Source organism: Ambystoma mexicanum, chromosome 8 (genome assembly GCF_040938575.1).
Source record: "Ambystoma mexicanum isolate Mex_15411 chromosome 8, UKY_AmexF1_1, whole genome shotgun sequence".
Lineage (NCBI taxonomy): Eukaryota > Metazoa > Chordata > Amphibia > Caudata > Ambystomatidae > Ambystoma > Ambystoma mexicanum.
This window is the reverse complement of record NC_090929.1, coordinates 740,677,785-740,698,547: the sequence shown is the minus strand read 5'-3', so window position 1 is coordinate 740,698,547 and position 20,763 is coordinate 740,677,785. Positions and strand designations below refer to the sequence as shown.

Sequence of the window (20,763 nt, the reverse complement as noted above, 5' to 3'; positions counted from 1 at the left end):
TTTGATCTCACGTCAGGCTATTGGCAAATAGCCCTGACTGACCATGCCAAGGAGAAAGCTGCATTCTCCACCCCAGTTGGCTTATACCACTTTAACGTTATGCCTTTTGGACTAAAGAATGCACCTGCTACATTCCAAAGGATGGTTAATCAGGTTCTGAATGGGATGGAGGATTTCTGCATGGCATACTTGGATGACATTGCAGTGTGCAGCCCTACTTGGAAAGAGCATGTTGACCACCTAGGATATGTTTTGCAGGCTCTTGAACAGGCCCATCTGACCATAAAGGCAAGTAAATGTCACATTGGTCAGCGTAAAGTGGTCTACCTTGGGCATGAGGAGGTAGGAGGAGGTGAAATAAGCCCTTTGCTCAGCAAGATTGGAGCTGTGCAAAATTGGACAACCCCTTCTACTCAAACCCAAGTGAGAGCCTTCCTAGGCCTTACTGGGTATTACCGGAATTTCATTGAGAACTATTGATCTATAGCTTCTCTTCTGAATGTAACCTCCTCTCCAAAATTCCCTAAAAAGGTCAAATAGAATGAAGAGTGCAATCAGGCCTTTGAAAGTCTGAAGAAAGCCCTTTGTCAAGCTCCAGTTCTCAGAGCTCCTGACTACCACCATTCCTTCATTTGGCAAACAGATGCTTCCAATATAGGTATAGGTGCAGTCCTGAGTCAACTGGATGAGAAGGGTAGGGAGCGACCCATTTGCTTCATCAGTAGGAAACTGAGGAACCTGAAACAAGGTGGGCAACTATAGAGAGATAATGTTTTGCCATTGTGTGGTCTTTGAAGAAGTTTAGACCATACTTGCGTGGATCTACTTTCATTATTCAAACCGACAACCAGCCCTTGAGATGGTTAATGCAAATGAAAGGGGAACACCCGAAACTGCTAAAATGGTCAATCTTCCTCCAAGGGTTTGATTTTACCATTGAGCACAGGTCAGGATGTCACCACCAAAATGCTGATGGTCTCTCTAGGATGTTTATATCCAACTAGAGGTAAGAGACTCCCCCAGGAGTGGATTAGATCCTCCTGTTCCTTAGTCTGGGGGTGGGGGCAAGTGTTAGGGAGAATTCTCATTCTATGGCTAATTTCCCTTACCTATAGAGTCCCCCCGCAGCTTTTCTGGATTTGAGGGGCTTGTTTTTTTCTCTTGCTAAGAGTGTGACTCTTTTTCCCACTCTTAGGCATATTTGCTATGTTTGTTCTAGGCTATTTTTTTGTGTTTAATGTCTATGGGGATTATCTCACCCTCATAGGAACCATCGTTTTACATATGTGTTACACAGCACCCTCCATGTAGTAACACAGGGGTGTCGTAGCGACCCACAAACATAGACTCCATACCCTGGGATTGACTACTGTCTCCCAGGGCATTTAAAGTCCCCATTGACTTTACTAGTCAATCTTTATGAACAAAACCAGTACAACCCATCTTACTATGGAGGTACTGGCAAGGGTTAATAGCTTTTCCCTTATGTTCATTTTTTAGAGGGTACCGTACAGAGCCTCTCTCAAAAGTTTCTGGCTGGTGGCAGTGGTTACTACCAAAAATATTCGACCGCGAATATTTGCCTATGGGATTTTCCCATTGTTCGAGGCTACGACATTTACTGACAGCCTCTAACATACCGCTGGTTTATTTTTATATCAACTTTACTCCTTTCTAATATTCCATTCCCTGTCGATTCCTTAATACTAGATACGATTGGCCGTACCATAACTTCGTATTAATTCATATCACTTTTTGAGAAGCATTTTCTCACTCTTATTGGGAAGTGTTGCTTGGGTGCCTAAGAGGATATTCCCGTATAACTTGTTCTTTTCCTCCCCTGTGAAAAATTGCTAGAGTGCCATTTGTGTTTGGTTTTCACTGTGCCGTTTTGCTCAGTTTTCACTCTTGCTCAAACTTGTCTACAATTCATCCAGGGAGTTGTGTATACTTTTCTTGACTGATTTTAACTGGCTTTAATAACTGTTATTAATGTGTTGAACTAGACGTGTGTAAAATAAATATATATATTCTTTTTAATACAAAGCTTTGGTCAGTGTTTCCTTGTGCCATAGTATTGTAACCCTATTGTGTAAACCCTGAATACTGCTCATCTCCCTCTTGGGATGTCTGACTGCTTAGCCACAGCTACCAACTACATCTTTGTGGTACAGACTGATACCAAAGGGGATTTATTGCTCATACCTGTAGTCTTAATCTTCTGTAGTGCTCCCTAAGGGAACTGCACAGGATTCTGCCTAACAGCGCCCTCCCTGGCTCCCCGCTTGGGGTGGAAGGAACATAGAAGTCTTACTACTCTCTCTCTTCATGTACTCACTCACAATAGCCTGGGGCTCCCTCATAGCAGAAAAAAAACAATCGGAGGGACCTCGGCGCGTGAGGGATTTTGGGTACACTACACGTCACGATAGGCATAGTGTTACAGACACGCCTTTGCCGACGTCCACTTTCGGTCCCCAAAAGACAAGATGCAATACTCTGCGGTTACCACTGGATGTCGGACCATATGCACAGCATGTGAATCTAAGCAGATACAATAATCAGAAATGCTATTACGGTGAATAATGCATGCCTTATAACGTGCGCAATGGACCCGAAGGCATGATGGCGCATACAGACAAACCACATAAATTTGTACAACATAAAAAATGAAATGGGAAGACCAAAGTACAGTGAGCAGGAAGGCCAAAGAATAGGGCAAAAATAGAGACAACATGGACGCCTTAATAACAGGCAAAGCAAGATAGCTTGGGGCAGATCAGTTCAGAACAATATTTAACTTAGAAGGCATTGGTAAATGATTCAGGATGGTGATTCTATCCAAAAACAGGGGTAAGCTACTAGAACCGCATCCCACCACTAAGCAATCCGTGTTCTCTGAGCTGCACCAGTTCTCAATCTGAATTCTTCTAAGGACCTTCATGTTCTGGGGTCTAACACAGTTGGGAGTCACTTTTAAATTAAGACAGGCTAAGATTTTATTCTTAAGGCCCTCCCTAGTTTCAAGCTGACCCGGCTTCTCAACATTAATGATGAAAAGGTTTGTAGGGTGCAGGGCAAAGCTCCTTAGGACTGTGTGTTAACGAGAGCATGCAAAGTTAATTGATGATCTTTATCCTATACTGGAACTTGGAGTGGATCGACAATACTGTTTTTATTGAAACAATACTGTCCACCATAGATGGTCTTTGTGCCCGCTTCTAATGTTTGGACATATTATTATGTGGTCATCTGAACATCCACTATTTTGGGTAAAACGGGGATCCTGTGCCACATCATCTACTCCTAAGGAAAGCCCTGAAATGGACTAACTCCAAGCCTGCTCTATTTTTCTGTTGAATGGCCAATTACCTGAGGATATTCCGTAGGTTCCAACTGCTGGATTACAGCTTTGCTTCTCTGGAGATGATTCCACTGCCGGCTGCCTTGACGGTGTTCCCCAAGGAAATCAGCGACCATCGCCTGGTGGCTTTGGCATGGAAAGGAACACAACACAAGAGGTTTCTTGTTAACTTTCCAAAATTACATCTATCGAACAGGAAAAATAGCCTGCAAATCTGTTTGAACGATGTTCCTAAACTAGCATCAAAACTTGCCACAAACTGGGAAAATGTATCCCAGTCGCTGGAATACGACTGGGCTCTTATGCTATAGAGGTTACCTGAATAGAAAAGGCCTAAAATAAACTCCAAGAATAACCACATATACAATAAAGAATTGGTGGCTATCAGGAAAACTCAGAGTCCTCCCCCTAAGAGAGCAGAGCCTGTTAATCAAAAAAAGGAAGCAAAAATATCAAAATTGGCTGTGCAATTCCAAGTCTCAACGCCTTATATGATATGATATGATATGGCATTTATAAGGCGCCTATACACACGTGTTTCAAGGCGCGACGAGACAAGGGAGGGGAAACATAGGGAGGACAGAGACAGCGATCCTTCTAGGCCAGTCCGACATTGAAATCGCACAAGTGCAGGGGAGGGTGGAAGGGAAAAGTGCAGGGGGAAAAGGGAGGGGACAGTGCAGTACATAGGATAGCAGTAAGATAAAATAAGGGCAATAATAAAAGTGCGGCCAGCTGGTGGCAAGTGCAAGGGTAAGTGCAGACATCAGGTGTCAAGTGCTAGCAGGGGCTGTAGGATACTGAATAGACCATGAATGCAAGGGTTGCCGAGGGGCAGTGCAGGTGTGCAACTGGCGGGGAGGGGACCTGGGCTCGAGATCAGAGGGAGGGCATGTAACCAGTGCAGTTTCAGATTCAGACAGGGGATCAGCAGGGGAGAGGAGGATGGAAAGCAGAAGCAAAGAGGAAGGTATTGAGGTGCTTTCAGAACCGGAGATGGTTCTCCTCAAATTTCAAAGAGGCAGGGAGGCTGTTCCAGAGGGAGACCCCAGCAGAAGAAAGAGATCTACCACCAACTCGCTGTTTGGAGAAGCGACTGACCCTGAAGGAGTTGGAGGTGGATGAGCAAAGAGCTCGAGAGGGGAGATTTTTAGGAAGAGAGAGTTGAAGGTATTGAGGTCCCAGGCCCCAGAAGGCCTTGTGGACAATGCATAGTAATGCTGCAATGGAATGCTGAAACAATGCTTAAGACCTTGTGCAAACAAAATACACAAGATCTGTGGGTGCTCCTAAATGGTCAAATCAAACAATCCCATCTTCTAAGGACAGCGTTGCCAGAAGAGGCATGGGTTTTACACTTCTCTACCCTATACGCCAAGGGAGACATAAAGGCAGAGAGGCCAGACATCACTCAAACTAGAAGTTGGCAAATAGACTGGGATAGAGATGAAATCCTTATTCTGATTAAAAAGTTAAAATCTTTGTGAGCTCTGGGCCCGATTGTTTAACCAACAGTATATTGAGATTAAACCCTGAGGCCTGGGCAGATGTTTGTGTACCACTATTTTCAAAAATCATGAAAAACAAACAAGTTCCGCTGTCATGGTGTCAATTTTTAAGAAGGGTGATCGATCCCTACAGGCAAATTATCGCCCGATCGCACTTTTGGATCCATTGGTGAAACTGTTTGCTTCAATCTTACTCCGTCGTCCAACCATCTGGACACGAGATAACAACAAGATGGACACCAGGCCGACTGGTTTTGTCAGGGGTGTAGGCACCAATATAAACTTGCTACTGCTCTACCTGTCAAAACTGGAAGCAATAAGATCCAAAAATAAAACCTATATGGTTTACATAGACCTTAAACAGGCTTTCGATGGTGTTGACAGAGGAAAACTGTGGCAAAAGCTCTTAACATGGAACTGTCCTCCCGATTTCATGGAAGCAATTTGTTCCCTCTATACAGGTACTTCCATCCAGGTGGGACTTTCGGGAGCTGGTGCTCTCTCTGAGAAAATTGAAACTTGGAACGGCCACAAACAAGGCTGTTCCCTGGCGCCAATCTTGTTCAATCTTTATATTTCAGATCTGGGAGCCAGTCAAAAGGAACTAAGAGCACATCCACCGATACTGAATGTAGTACCTGTACCCTGGATGATCTCTGCAGACGATCTTGACCTCCTTGAGAAGACTCTGATTGGCCTGTAAAGAAGACTGAAAGCAGTGGAATCCTACATTTTGGAAAATGGTCTGAAGACCAATGTCTCAAAACCCCAAATCATGTCCTTCTGTCACCAACATGGAAGCAAAAGAGGGAGGTTTTCAATATTCTTGGGGTCAAATAAACTAGAGCAAGTCTACACCATGAAATACCTAGGAGTTTGGGTCAATTCCAGCATAAGAGAATATGATTGGTAAGTTGTTCTAAGAACCACAGTGCAGAGGTTGGCGCGTCAAGCCATGCTCTTACACAAGAAGTATGGGAAATTCTGTATTCTACGGTAGTCACCTTCTACCTACAGAAAGAGACACCAATTCCTATTTATGGAGCAGAAACCGCTCTCAACTTAGCTTGGATGATTTGGGATTTTTTAGAAGCCACCTTTTGGAGGACAGTGCTCCATCTTTTGCCCTCGTTTCCAGTAGCTCTGATAAGGTACGAACTGGCGGCTCTTCAGGGCCTACACTCTAAGGTGCTATGGAAATCCCTGGAGCTATATCGTAGATCTCCCACCAGTGCACATCTTGAGATCAAATCAGGATGAATCACAAAATGGACTGCTTACCTTATGGACAGCTAAATGTAGAGGCTGGTTCCAGTTTCTTGGAACCTCAACAGACATTTTGAAGACAAATCCAGCCCAGATATAAAAAATAAATCAGGGGAATGACTGGATAGAAACTCAAGAAAAAAAAGCTTGGTGCAAACTATCCATCAACTGTCCGATAGAAAGATGTTCAATAAATCAACTACCTCTATACCTGGTGAAATTCCATTGTTTGAGATTTAGAGATCTTTTCTTGAGATTAAGGCTTAATCTCCTTCCAACGAGGGAAGTTCTGGACCAGCAAAAACAGCTGAAGGGACATTCGGTGACCTGTTGCTTCTGTGTGGATCCTGTGCAAATTGAAACCTCAAGACATCTGTTGACTGAATGCCCGAGTTTGACTAACATAAGAAATAAAAGTTGGGCAAGCCTGCTAGATGATCCATCATCACTGGATGCGGATGAATGATGGAACCTGCTCTTATTTCGAGAACATAGTACGATAATATCTTTCTGAAAGGAAATAATGTTCTCTCATGATACCAGGACATAACCGACAGACATTCTCTTGCACCTGTCTTCAATTCATGTTTTGCTTTATGGGGAAAGTAGGAACAGCATCAATTGGTGTATATCCTGGACCGCCTTTGATCTACCCAAGTGTTCTCTTTGGCCTGGAGAGGGGCATGCCCAGTGCTTGATCAGCTTCCTTTACCTCCCCATGGGATAAAAAAAAACTTTATGGACATAAAGAAGTCCACTGTTTGACCTGTCTCTCGTATCTCCCTATTGGGAAACTTGGACGAAAAAGTTGATGAAGTAACTCGTAGGACAGTTTTGCATGTTTTTATCTTGTTTTATTTTGGATGTGTAATAAAATGTGAAAGGTTTGTAGTAAACTAACCACTTATAAAAAATGAAAGATTGCTATTGAAATTCCATAAGTCGCATGTGATCACATTTGATTGCAAAACAGTCACTTTGAAATTAGCTTTAAAATGACATATGAATAGACTATGTGCAACTTATCGTTGTTGCGAAACTGAACAATTATGATAGTTCATTTAAACTAATGGAAGAGTACAAACATATTATTTAAATCCAAACCCCCATTCCTCCTAAATTTATCTGACGACAAGGGGTCCAGATCCTCGGTGGCCTCATTGTTGGTTTAGCCTGCAATAAAATGATCAATCTTTCCCTGTCAAGACAAATGCCTGGCTGCAGCAGGCTGAACAGATGTTATCTCTCAGTCCAGATGGTCTCTTGACATTAATAACACATTAAAGGCAGGCCATCCCCCATGAAACCATGACACCGTCCACAAAATGTCTTCAATTTGGGTATTTTTCAGAGTTCAGCTTCACTTGATTGTAGCCTCTGTTTATAGAGCCCAATACATTCCTGTGACACTCTAGCTAGGCCATTTGCCCTTCAAAGAAATTTGCTTTCAGAGATAACAGGGCCTCACAGATCTTGCAATGGGGGAAGTTTGTTTTAAATCTCCTTGTGGAAGTAAGCCCTAGTGACCGGAATGCTGTATTTTGCTCATCACAATATCTTTCTTTAGGCATGAAGCCTCCCCTATAATACGTTAATTTTGGCAGCTGAACACTTTTCTCCACATGTACAGTTGCAAAATAGACACACTTCAGAACATTTCAGTTTCAGTCCCTTAATTTGCACAGAGCAACATGCATAAATGTGGCAATGTTTATGGGAAGGGCTGTTGTTCAGTTTGCTCATTCCCACAGAGGGCCTTATTCAACTGAAATGAAAGATATTAACATAGTTTTGTATTTCGTAAGTGAGGCCTACTTTGTGCTCTGTCATAGTACACCGTCTTTTGATGTGTGGCAGTTTCACTGAAAAATGTTGCTTTAGTCTCTCAGCCAACACTGTGATGTGCCTTTTCAATTTGCAATCTGAATACACTGTTCCTTGTATCATCTTCAGCAAGGCCCATATGTTAATCTGCCAGGCCCTTTTGCTGTGTTAAGGTTTTAGTCCTGTCTTTTTATTATTGTGCACTGCCATTAGATCGAGGAAGTTCACAGTTAGGCCTAACCTGGCCTTCCAGTTATGTCAGTTGAGGCTGTCATTTACCCCTCTGTCCACCCACCAGCTCTTTTCGCTGATTATTCGCTTGGAAGTGGTGGGGAGAGTGGGGGTTTCCTCTGAGTTGTCATAGTGCGCTGCCTTTTGATATGTGGCAGTTTCACTGACAAATGTTGCTTTAGTCTCTGAGCCAACAGTGTGATGTGCCTTTTTAATTTGCAAACTGATTTTACTTTCCAGCCTACTTCGTGTTTTAACTGCAGTAAGACACCCACTTTTCTTAAAACACTGTTCCTTGTGTCATCTTCAGCAAGACCCATATGTTCATTTACCAGGCCCTTTCGCTGTGTTAAGGTTTTTGGCAAGTCATTTTTGAAGTGTTCCTTGCCATTAAGTGAAGGTAGTTCACAGTAAGGCCTAACCTGGCCTTACAGTTATATCATTTGAGGCTGTAATTTACCCCCCACATACCACTACTACACTCAGCTACACTACCCAGCTCCACTACCCTCAATCTGCACTGCAGTCCGCCCACGCTTCTCCCACAGTCAATCTCCATTCAGTCCTTCATTCACCTTCCTTTCACACACTGTTCTCCCACTGACCCACCTAACACTCCTACTCCAACTTAAGTACCACTCACTCCCACCAACAAACAACTCATCTTACACACTCCTTCAATAAATCTCCATGCTCCTCTGTTCTATCCTTCCTCCAGCTGGTATCTTGGTTATCTTGCTCTTCCCTGGATATTACTCAAATAACCCACACCTTAATTTCCTCCCTTTTATCCTCTTTCCCCATCCATTTGCTGACTACCTCACCTGGTTCTCCTGGCCAACTGATGGCTAGTCTTCCCCCCAGCTAGGTGTTACAGACAGGCAAAGATTACAAGTTGGTAATACGCCCCTCCCCCTTTTGAACCATTGGACCGCTGTTCCTCCTTAATCGCAGCCCATCACAATGAATGTCCAAGTTGTGCGACATTCGTCCAGCCTTCAAGGCATGCCGGATTGGTGATTGTGCCGCATTGTGGCCATCCTGCACATAAGTGCCACATCTGAATTACCCTTGTTGTTGTCAGGCATTGTGCACCTAGGCTTGTGTTGGCATTCAGCCAGTGCGGCTGTGTTCATGGTTGGTGGATTGAGGAGGATCATTCCACTCTTCAGTTTGCCTTGGTAGTTCTTGAGGAGCGGATCACGTAGCTGTGGTTCATGATCTTTGCTGCTGCATGGCGTGTTCTGATTCTTGGTCGTAGATGTTAGTCTATTCCAGGGTACTCCCTGCGAATGCTTTGCTGTAGATTGTTTGACTCGTCCTACAACAGAAAGAGGTAGCCAAAAGTCAGAATGGTGATGTGTTGGCATGGGGTTACAGACACTGGTACAGCTATCATACAACCGGACACAAGGGGAAGAGGCAGGAACTTGAACCCTCTCAACTCCCACACCACTCCTCTGGTGAAGGACTGGCTCTGGCATTAACTCTGGTAGGCCTCCTACGCCAGGCTAGAGGGGCCCGAGCCGTTGCTTCTAGGGCTAGTTCTCTGGTTCTATCACACCTTTCCACCATTTCCTCTGGGTCCCCTATTCTCCTCAAACTGTCTAGCTGTCGGAGGATACTGGGACAGGAAATCAATATTAGCTTCTTTAAAGCCAGTACTTTGCTCCATGACAAAAAAATACAGTTGGAAGGTCAGAACCCATCTCAAGATAAGAGGCTTTATGTCTGTTTTCTGGCCCATCCACACTAATGGAGCATGATTGGTTATAAGCTTCAATTTCATTCCAGCTAGGTATTACCTTAAACTATGTTTGGTCCACTTGTTAGCCAGACCCTCTAGCTGCACCAGCAGGTTGTTTGTTTTTTTTCTCTAGAAAATAGCTTTCGACTTATAAACAAGATTGGTTTCTCTTTTCTCCTTGTGTATTTGGGAGAGGATTGCTCCCAGTCCTAATGAAGAAGCATCTATTTGTAGTATGAACCTCTGTGTGATGTCGGCATGGCTAGGAGATGAATTTTAATTAGGCTCAGGGTGTCAAAGGCTATTTGAGCCCCATGGCCCCATGGCCCTATTGGGATGAGTGTTGGTCAGCTTATCCATAAGGGGGTTGGCCAACTCAAAGAAGTTTTGGATAAACCTCTTGTAGTACCCCACCAATCCATATCACAAATGCCCTTTTTCTAACAGGTTCCTTTGTATTCTGGGTGGCTTATTTTTATTTGGTCTGGGGCAACGCCTATCCTTTTCCCACCTGGAATTCTGGCCTCCCAAAGATGATTGCAGATGATAGGAAGGTGCTTTATGTGATTTTCTGATGATGCAGATCGCTATATCATCCATTTATGAACCTGAAACAATTCTGGCAGGCTGTAAAGAGGTGATCCATTAAGCATTGAAACATTGCCGGGCAACCATGTTGGCGAATTAAAAGGCAGTATATTGGAAGAGGCCTTCCAGGTAAAGAAGGAATTCCTTATCTAGGGCAACTTGACAATACCCTTTGGTAAGTCCAGGTTGGAGATGTATTTTCTGGGCCCAAGGACTCAACCTGCTCATCCTTTTTTGGCATAAGGTAGGCGTCGAATTTGGAGATTTCATTCGGTCTCTAGGATATTGCAGAAGGGGAAAGGTGGTGCATAAGGTAGGGGGGTGTTTTGCCCATTTATAAACTGTTTGAAATGCTGTGAGTGCTTTTGGTGACATCTGAGAATTCCTTAACCAAAGTTCTATCAGGATACAGGAGTGACCTCATTCCAAGATGGAGGGAGCTGTTCTAGAATCTGATTGGTTGGTGGTGCATCAAGAGCAGCTTGGAAACTTCAGCAAGATTATAAAGTACCTTTCATTCCTGATGTGTACAGAGCAGGTCACAGCAAAAAAGAGCTCCAGATAAAATCCAGTAAAAGCAGTTCATAGGAAGAGAACAGAGGAAGAAAACCTAAGAAGAGATTTAACTACATTGAAAACTCATCCAGAGACTCAGAGAAGTGTATTGAATATTCTTAACGTCATTTCTGTCAGCAAGCCCACATCGTTGTGTGGGCGGACCGCCGTTGCGGCCAGTGCGTACAGGACGCTACGCTGGGGCGTGGGAGGGGCGGGATCTGGGGAGCGGCAGTTGCCGCGTTTGTAGAAATAAAGTAGGTTGCACACTACCCTGGCTCCGTGTCCATTTGTTACGTGTGGTCACCCCGGGCCCAAAGGGGGCCCTAACAATGGCGACGAAGGGAGAACCCTCTTCCTGCATCAATGCGAGGACTGCCATCGGGCAGTGCAGCGTGTCTGCACACCTCCATCGGAGAAGTGCATTCGCTGAGCACCGTGCTCTAGAGAAGAGCACCGGTCTGCATCCAGGGAGACCGGCGAGGAAACACAACGAGGGCCCTGAAAGCCCCCGGACAGAGGTTTGATGCCACAGTGACACGCGCGCACACCAGCCAGGTGATTCTCACGCGTCGGAGCTCCCGACCGCACCCAGGCGTGGCCCCGCCTGCAAGCATTCACCAGGAGACACGCAGAAGAGTATCTCCAGTGTTTCACATGAATGGTTGTCCGTAAGACGGGAAGCAGAGTGGCACACCGGACCCTGAAGTAAGACCGCTCCAGAATCCAATAATTAGCAGCCCAACGCACATAAGGCAACTCCATCAGAAGCTCGAGAAAGAGCCACACACACACACATGACACACACGTGGCTGCATATAGGAAAACGCTGTAGTTCGACCAAAGAAATACTACGGCCAATACACCCAGAAGGGGCCCCGCCATTGAGACCAACCATCTCTAACCCGCAAGCATGTCAGACCCAGCGCTTGCAACGGCTTCATCCACCGGAGGGGCAGACAACCGTCAAGGAAATGAACAACAACCACAGTCCACCGGCGGCACGTCACAAGTCATGCACATGCCGAACCCATTTGAAATACAGGACACCTCGAACCTGGGACCTCGCTGGGCCACATGGCTTTGAGATTTCAAATTCTACGCAGGTGCCATAGGCCTAACAGACGACGAGAGACTCAAGAACACGCTCTTCATGGCAGTGGGGCCGGCGGTAAGAGATATTGCGGGTGAACTATTAAATGTGGACACTGTTACATTTGGAGAACTCTGTGCTAAACTCTCAGAATACATCGCCCCACATACAAATGTTGATTATGAATGCCACATCTTTCATACTACTAGACTAGAAAAAGGCGAATCCATCGACAACTTCGTCATGTGCCTTTGCATTAAACTAAAACATTGCGAGTTTCACAAGTACTCAAACCAAGAAGCGCTCAGATCGCAAGTTATCGCAAGATGCCACTCTCAACCATTCAGAAAACAATTGCTGCAAAAGCAGAGATCACTGGAAGAAATCCTGGCGCTGGCCCGCATGGAAGCCGCAATAGACTCACAACTGGACAAGCTGGGGCAAGTCTCCATACAACAACCCACAGAAAACTCCGACACCATCAACAAACTGTATGCGAACCCTACCCAAGGAGGTAAGCGCCCCGACGCCACGTGCTACAAATGTGGTTATGAGTACCCGCACGCAGGGGAATGCCCAGCCTTAGGGCAACAATGCGCTGCATGCGGGGGAATGGATCATTACAGGGCCATGTGCAAAAACGCACCAGGACCTCCCCCTAACAAACATCGACCTCAAGAAAGATGCAAATACACCCGCCAAAGCCCGCCAAGACCCAGAGGTGACACCGACTGCACAAATCCCAGGAGAGAAGCCAGGGACAGGAGAAACATCTACACGCGCAAGGAAAGATGACCGCCGGAAGAGGCGAGACGCTCACAAAGAAGGCGTTTCATCAGGTACATTGAGATGCGGTCTCCCTTCAGCAGTGAATCTCTTTCCTCAGAAGAAGATCAGAGGAAAAAGGGATATGTGTGAGCCCTCAACAACAATATTGCGGCCACTCAACATAGCCCAATCCTCACACTGCATGTCAACAACACCCCGCTGCAATTTCTGATAGATACAGGAGTAACGGTCAACATTTTCAGCGAACAGGCTTATAAATCAGTCACACCACCGCCGAAAATCAAACAAGCCGCCGTGGACATATACCCTTATGGTGCCACGACCCCTCTACCATGCATAGGCACGATCACAGCGTGGTGCATCCACAAAGAACATGCAGCAAAAATCTTGTTACATATTCTGAAAACTGAGGCCAACAGCGTGCTAACAAGTTTTCGGACGGCAGTGGACAGAAGTCATGGCATATTTCGGTGCTCGCCGAGACACAGAAATAATTGTTGATGCCAGCCAGTGGGACTGGGCGCCATACTCACCCAAAAGGACCCGGCAGACCCACGCAACATATATGTAGTGGCCTATGCCAGCAGGAGCCTAACAACTACAGAACGGGCTTGCGAGTATTTTCATTTATTCCTGTTCGGAAAGGAGCTCACGATAGTCACAGATCACCAGGCACTGCTCACCATATATGGCGACCCCAAAGCTAGAATGCCACCTAGAATTGCTAGATGGGGTCTACGCTTACAGGACTACATGTTCACGGTGAAACACCGCCCCGGCAAGGATGAGAATCCAGCGGACTATTTGTCACGTCACCCCACTGAGTCCACCGAGTCACAGCCCTCCATCGCAGACGCATACATAAACTATGTAGTCCACCATCTCCAACCGCTGCTCGTGGGGTGGGCAGAACTAGCCGCCCAGTCAGAACTTGACCCAGCTCTCCGAATCGTGCGTCATTGCCCACAGAGCAACAAGAAGACACTCATGAGACAACAAGCAAGATCGGAGGCAGAAACCACACAAGAGGACGTCAAGTGGTTTGATCAAGTTCGAGACGAAATAACTGGGGTAGAGGACCACATACTGCTGAAAGGTTGCAAAGTAATCACCCCAAGAACGCTGAGGGACAAAACAGTGCACCTGGCTCATGAAGGTCACCGAGGGGTGGTTGCGACAAAGCGCCTTCTCAGGCAAAAGGTATGGTTCCTGCACCTTGACAGATTGGTGGAAAGCACTGTAGGAGGCTGCCACATCTGTGCACAGGTAGCACCAGCCCCACACCCAAACCCGCTGCAACCATCACCACTACCAAAACAAGTGTGGGAGGAACTCGCAGTAGACCTTTTCGGACCACTAAGCGATGGCACACATGTAGTAGTGCTCATGGATGAACATTCACGGTTCCCAGACGCCCAGATAGTAGAAAGCAGTGCACATTTGTTACGTGTGGTCACCCCGGGCCCAAAGGGGGCCCTAACAATTTCCTTAATGTGATAAAGTGACTTCAACTTGGCGAAATGTAAATACATAGCTGAGGTTTATTTAAATCGAATTCAGAACTAAATAGTTTACTTGTGTGAATCAGCGTGCATTTGGATTACAGATAAATGAGTTAGCAGGTAACTGAGAAGAGACTGAGCGCACGTGAGCCTGTTACCCGCTTCATTATGAATAAATGTGTATGTGTGCGTGCATGCTGCAATAGCCAGGAGTGAGTAGAGGAAAGGACTTGCATGTGTTCAACTGCTTGGTGACGTTGGGCTGCGTTTCTAGGACACGCTACTAAGTTTGTTTATAGTGCTCGGCAGAGTGAATACGGTGTCTCCTGAGGAGATGCTATCCTGAGGGCAGACACGGATCTGTGTAGTGTGGGTGCGCAAGGCTACAAGGAAAGTTAAATGAATTTGGAATAATTGCGGCTGCATGGTAAGTCATGGATAGGTGAAAATCGAAGTGTGTGGCAGTGCCAATAAAAGTAAAAGGAATTGTAAACAAACAAGCAAGGATATGACAGAGTGGCAACTAAAGAGCACTTCTAAGGACTAAACGAAGATAATAAGGTAGCAGGAGCTTAGAGCTTCCTCTTTATCAAGAAAACACTAGAAATGACCGTTGCATTCACAGTCTGAAAAAGTATAGTCAGTAGTGGAGTTATAAGAAGACTTCAAAACCCTTGGATCGTGATTGGCTGGGATTCGAGACATCTTGGTTAGGCAAACTATCTTCAGTATTTCTGTGGACGATCTATGTTTTAGGGTCCAAAAATCTTACGGTGGCACCACGTGTCACGTGTCATAGATGGCCTCAAGAACACACAAACTCTCAAAGATAGTTTAAGGGTTTCATTTTGTTCAAATGTCAGCGGCCTTTTAAAGGGCTGACCCTCTCTATTTAATCTAGAAATGAGTGTTCCTTTTCTAACCTAGGTATCCCTCAAACCCAGGATGGTCACTAGGGATCGGTAACCCCTATTGTCTAAAGCCTATCTGACTGGTGGTGATGGTCTAAAAGCAAATGCCATATCTATTTAGTTTCTCTGATGGAACAATCTAGGTGAACCCTGCTCTACAGTCCCTGAGATGACTTAACAGTTGTTTAAGACACTGTATATTTATATTACATTTTATGTAACTCATTTTGCAGAAACAAGTTTAGTGTAATTTAGGCGTCTCTCAGTAAAGAGCTTTGGGTATTATTGTCTTTTTATTTTTTGTTTCTGGAATATTTTTTGTCTTTATGGAATATTTGTATCTGTTCTGTGCAAACATTATTGATTCTATGAATGCTTTTGCGCCTTCTTGGATATTTTATCTGAATAATGTTTTTTTTTACTGGCCTAGTGTAAAAGAAAGCAAAAGTAGCTACTGTTTAGGCAACTAACATGATTTAAGGTGAGTCTGTATGGGAGCATTTTAGAGTATTAATATACATGATGATTTTTAACTAGAATTGTTATGAACATATGTTCAATCAATATCCTTTTGTGCTTTGATCTCATATGTAGGAATCGTTTTTATATAATTGATATTGTATAATTGGTATTGTTTTGAAATGGCAATGTTGATCACTAAATGCATTTGATTATGACTACCCATATTGCATTATAGGGCACTACCCTAGTTAAAATATATGCTTGTTAAATACAATAATCTCATAATGTTATGCATACCGCAGTTTTCACTTCTTGCGTTGTCAGCACTTCGACTACATCTGGAATTTTGGGAAATTGGCATCCCTGACTACAAACATTGTTCTATATACTGACAGTCTTTTTCAGAACGTTCTGTCCCTGGCATTCTTAGAGCATACAACAATTCTAAATGTGTTCTGTTGCCTTCTTTTCTCAGCACGGTAATATTTTCATTGTGGACTACAAACTACTTGATGGTATCCCTGCCAATACTCTGGATGCACACACTGTACAGTATGTTGCCGCTCCTATGTGCTTACTGTACAAAAACATTGAACAAGAGATCGTCCCTATCGCTATCCAGGTAAGCTTATCTATCTATCCTGAGTTTTCTAGCAACTGAAAGTACATATAGTTTGCCACTATATTACTCATTTGTACTTAAATAGACTATTTTGCGTGTGTCAAATCTTTAAACATGCCTTCAGAGCGCAAGAATTTCCCGTTTTTGTTAAATGTATCTTCAGAAGGACAGATTTGTCCGAGGTTGCTGAATGAAGTAACATTGATAAAAGCTGGATGCTTATTTTCATATCTCACTGAAGCAAAAATGTCTAATCTTACATCTACACCTTCTATAATTCATTTGGTTTATACTGCATTTAGAAAATATGAATACAGTGCAATTTCTTTAAATATGTGGGAAACTACAATATAAAACCAAGAAGGAACCTTGGTACCACACACTGTGGGTAATAATAAGCAGCGCTCAGATACCTGAGGGTTCGTAGCGCTATATAAATGTGTCTAATTATTATTATTATTATTAATTAACACCCCAAAATCAAACACCATAGCAAACATTGTAGCTGACACAGAATTATTGATTTGACTTGAGACTGGAAGTCCTCCTTTTGTCAGATGTAATATCATGGCCCTAACAAGACAGATCGGTTGCAAGTGTGCCCCGCTGGAAATCTGTAAAGACCATGTGCTGCATTACATAGCAAAGAAGATGAACTATCACAATTTCTGCTGAACTGTGGAATTATTGTTTAAGTGACCTTCCTCATGTTATTATGCCAGAATGGTCTGATGTCATTCACATAAAGTCCTCACTGGGTTCCTAAATGCTCTCTGTATTTCTGACTTTTAAAATGCTGAAAAGGTTTAGACATAGCCATTGAGGGTGCATTGCCTGTCAGAGAGCCACATTTTGTGATATATTCCTTTATACATCTGTGGGGTGTGCAGTCGCACTCTTCTATAGTACCTGCATAGCCCTCACTTAGTGTGATTACAGTGATAGTAAACCACGTGATCAACCTTTCATGGTTAAGTAACAGTTGGAATGTCTCCGAAATAGCTTTGCTAGTATTTATAGTATGTGCTTTCCATTGTACCATGTGCAACTGTCACAGATGTCCTTAATACCTTCCGGTCTCTACAAGAAGATTCAAGGGGTTTTATGGTTCAAAGAAAATAAATGGCATAAAATGCATCGACTGTTATTGTCATAAAATGGGTAGATTGTTCAGTGTTAAGACAGGCACATGGATCAATATTATAACAGGTTGATTTGTCTGAAATAATGCACGGGGCTAGAAAAAGGGCTGTTAGGCGTACCTCTATCACTATCCGTGGGATTGTACCTCGCTAGCCCACACGCCCCTAAATCCCAGTGCTGTCAGCAAGTCATTAGTAGCCCCTATCAAGGGCTATCCGTTAATGAGTGTCTACAAGCACCAGCCTTATCTTTCTGACTCCCTCCTGTTATTTCTGGAGATCCCCTATCCTAATACTCCCACAATGTGACTTGATGGGAGAAGTGCAATCTGAGATGCTTGGGTAAAGTCTCACCCTCAGATGTTTTCTTTCACTCCTCTCCATGATCTTACCACTTCCTTTCTTTATCCCACCATGTTCCTATGCCTTCCTACTCCTTCCAGTCATCACACACCCTCTCTCTTCCTCTCTTTCTCTCACTCTTCTCGCCCCCCTCTTGTTACTTATCACTACACCACTCTCTCCACTTCTTACTACACACTGCTCCTCATCGCTCACTATGCCCTTTTCCTCTCACTGCATTATTCCCCTCACCTCTTACCAAGCCCGTCTCCTCATCTACACTCCTCTAACTACACCTTTCTTCTCTACCCACGCCTTACCACACTCGCTCTGCCTATCTCTTTCCACTACCTTCATTCTACTCCTGCCTCACTCCACCCACACCTCCCTTCCCACTACCGGCTTGCACTCTCTCCACATCTAACCAAACACACTCTCTCTCACTTTCCCTCTCTCTATAATCGACCCTACACTTCACAATCTCTATCTATATCTATCCTTCTCTTTCACTCGTCTTTTAAAAAGCCCCTCCTTCTCACAGTGCATTACACACATACACCTGGGCTCTCCCACACATACCTCACTTGCACTCTTCTTCAATTCTGCCACCACCTCTTTCAATCATTCCACTCCCCGTCTGTTGTCTGCCTGGTCTCCTGGTCCACCTTCAGAACTCCTGACCTCACCTCACACTATACTTATCCATCTGTCTCCTTTCATACTGTGGTCCGGCTTGTTCTGTATCCCCTCTCCCTTCCATTGGCTGCATTGAAAACCTGACTCTAGGAACCAATCTGTGCCTGTCTTTTCCACAGGGGTTGGGTTGTTGGGTTACAGAGGTGAGAGACTTTAATAACCCTATAAATCCGTACCCCTTTTTCAGCATGGTTTTATTTGCAGTCTTTGATGGTGTGGTAGCAACATGGGCCTTGGGCTGCTCGCTCTCCCTCTGGTTTTCTTTAGGTGCTGGTGAGTTTTGCTGCCCATCCAGTTTGGGAGGATTTCTGTGCCACTAGCTTCCCCCTTTAGTCTCTCCACCCAGGGTGTTTTTATTGCCCCACCATTCACCCGGATTCTGCCGGGGGCTGGCAGGTTGGTTCTTGGAAGTCTCCTTTCTGTTTGGCTGGGAAATTCCCAGTCAATTGCCTGGATTTTCTTGATCTTTCCTCCTGACTCCAGTCTGGGTTTTCTTGGTTGCTCCAAGGAGCCTTCTGGGATTTGTTGTTCTGAAACAAAAAAAGAGTACACGGGCTAGGAAGAGTACCGGGAGGCATTGTGTGCCAAACACCCGTACCATTGACAACATTCGTAGCACATGGGGGGGTTCAAAGATTGGGCCACCCCACAACTCCCACTCCCTGCATCTGGGTGTTGGCTGTCACTGCTTTTGTACTGGTGAGCCTCTTGCTCCAGGTTGGGAGGGGTTCCTACCCCTTTCCTGTGACTGGGCCATAGCCTTGATGCTGTCACAGGGATGTAGATCATAGAGGGGTACAACAACGACTTGGCACAGAAGGTGTAGTTCACGGTTTTTATTTCTGGTTCACACTACCCAACGATTTAATTCATGCATCAATGCTTCAAAATGATCAGTCCTCTGATATAACACTCTCACCTTAGCTTTCCAGGGTTAGTGGGATACATGCAGGCTTTTCCAAACACTCATCCCATGACTATATAACACCAGTGTCCATCACAAATCCCCTCACCCCCTGGTATTGGCACCTATATTTATTCCAGTGACACCACTCCCCATTATCTAAATCAAACTTGGATATGTGCCTAGTTTTGCAAGGGTGTAGGTTGATGCAAAGAGTCTCCATTATCAACCTTGAATTCTCAGAACCTCTCCCTACATCCAGGTTTTCTGCTCTGGAATTCTTTTCACCTGTCTACACCTCCTTTGCTCTCCCTGCCAGAAGCTTGTAGCTCCACCTACTCTCTATGGCTGCGTTGGATTGACTAGGTCTGCTGGAACCTTTCCCATCTAACTGTCTTTGCCAGCTCCTCTTTGGACAAGAACGTCCTCCAGGCTCTCTCCTCCTTCATGCTACCTGCGCCTTCTATTACCACCTCTACCTATCACAAACACCTCCTCAAAACTCTGTCCTTCTCCTCCTGATTATAACATCTCCTCCAAACTGTCACCTCCCCATCCTTCTATAACCACCTCTTCCAAGCTCTCTCCCTTCATCCTAACTCCTTCCCATACAGACTATTTTCTCCCCATACTGCCCCAACAGTCGCTGCTCCTCCAAACTCCTTTCCAGTCTCCTGGTCTTCTTCCTTCTTCCAGTCTCCAGCCTTCACCGAATGTGAGCCTGCTGTTTCTGCAACACACACTGCTAGACTGAACAATCCTAGTTTTATATGGCAGTAGCCCCTCCAATTTGACCAGTCTTACCTTCAGTTGCTGCAGCTGTGCAGTGTGGGCTGAGCTGGGCTTCGATTGGACCATGTACTTGAGTGTCTTCTTGCGTTTCAGGTGTGTGAATAGTGAGCCAAAGAATGTTGGATTTGTAAGCAAACAGCTGCTTGGTAATTTCTTCCCTGGTAACTGTAGATTGGGGGCTCAGGGATGTTTCCACAGCTTTATCTTTGCTCCCCATGTTTCGGAGGCACTTGGTGTGTTTGCAGGTTTGCAAACTTCATAAGCAGGTCTTTAAACCTGAACAGATGCACGGATGGACCTGCAGGGCCATATAGGTCCACAGATCTTACATAACCTGTAAAAAGTAGATCTGCCCTCCTCAGGGTTCTTGCGCCCATTCCAATCTGATGCTGCAAGCACAGGGAAGGGGTCTCTAAAACCTTAAG

At 44.8% G+C, this 20,763-nt stretch overlaps 1 protein-coding gene across 2 annotated transcripts in view; it reads left to right on the top strand.

The window, feature by feature from the left end:
• The window catches only part of LOC138472414 (polyunsaturated fatty acid 5-lipoxygenase-like), a 1,363,458-nt gene that overhangs the window by 428,623 nt on the left and 914,072 nt on the right, over positions 1-20,763 (top strand). For both annotated transcript variants that reach the window (XM_069610559.1, XM_069610560.1), the window contains exon 7: positions 16,316-16,462. In XM_069610559.1, coding sequence (XP_069466660.1) covers positions 16,316-16,462 — 147 coding nt within the window. The remainder of the gene's footprint in view (positions 1-16,315; positions 16,463-20,763) is intronic.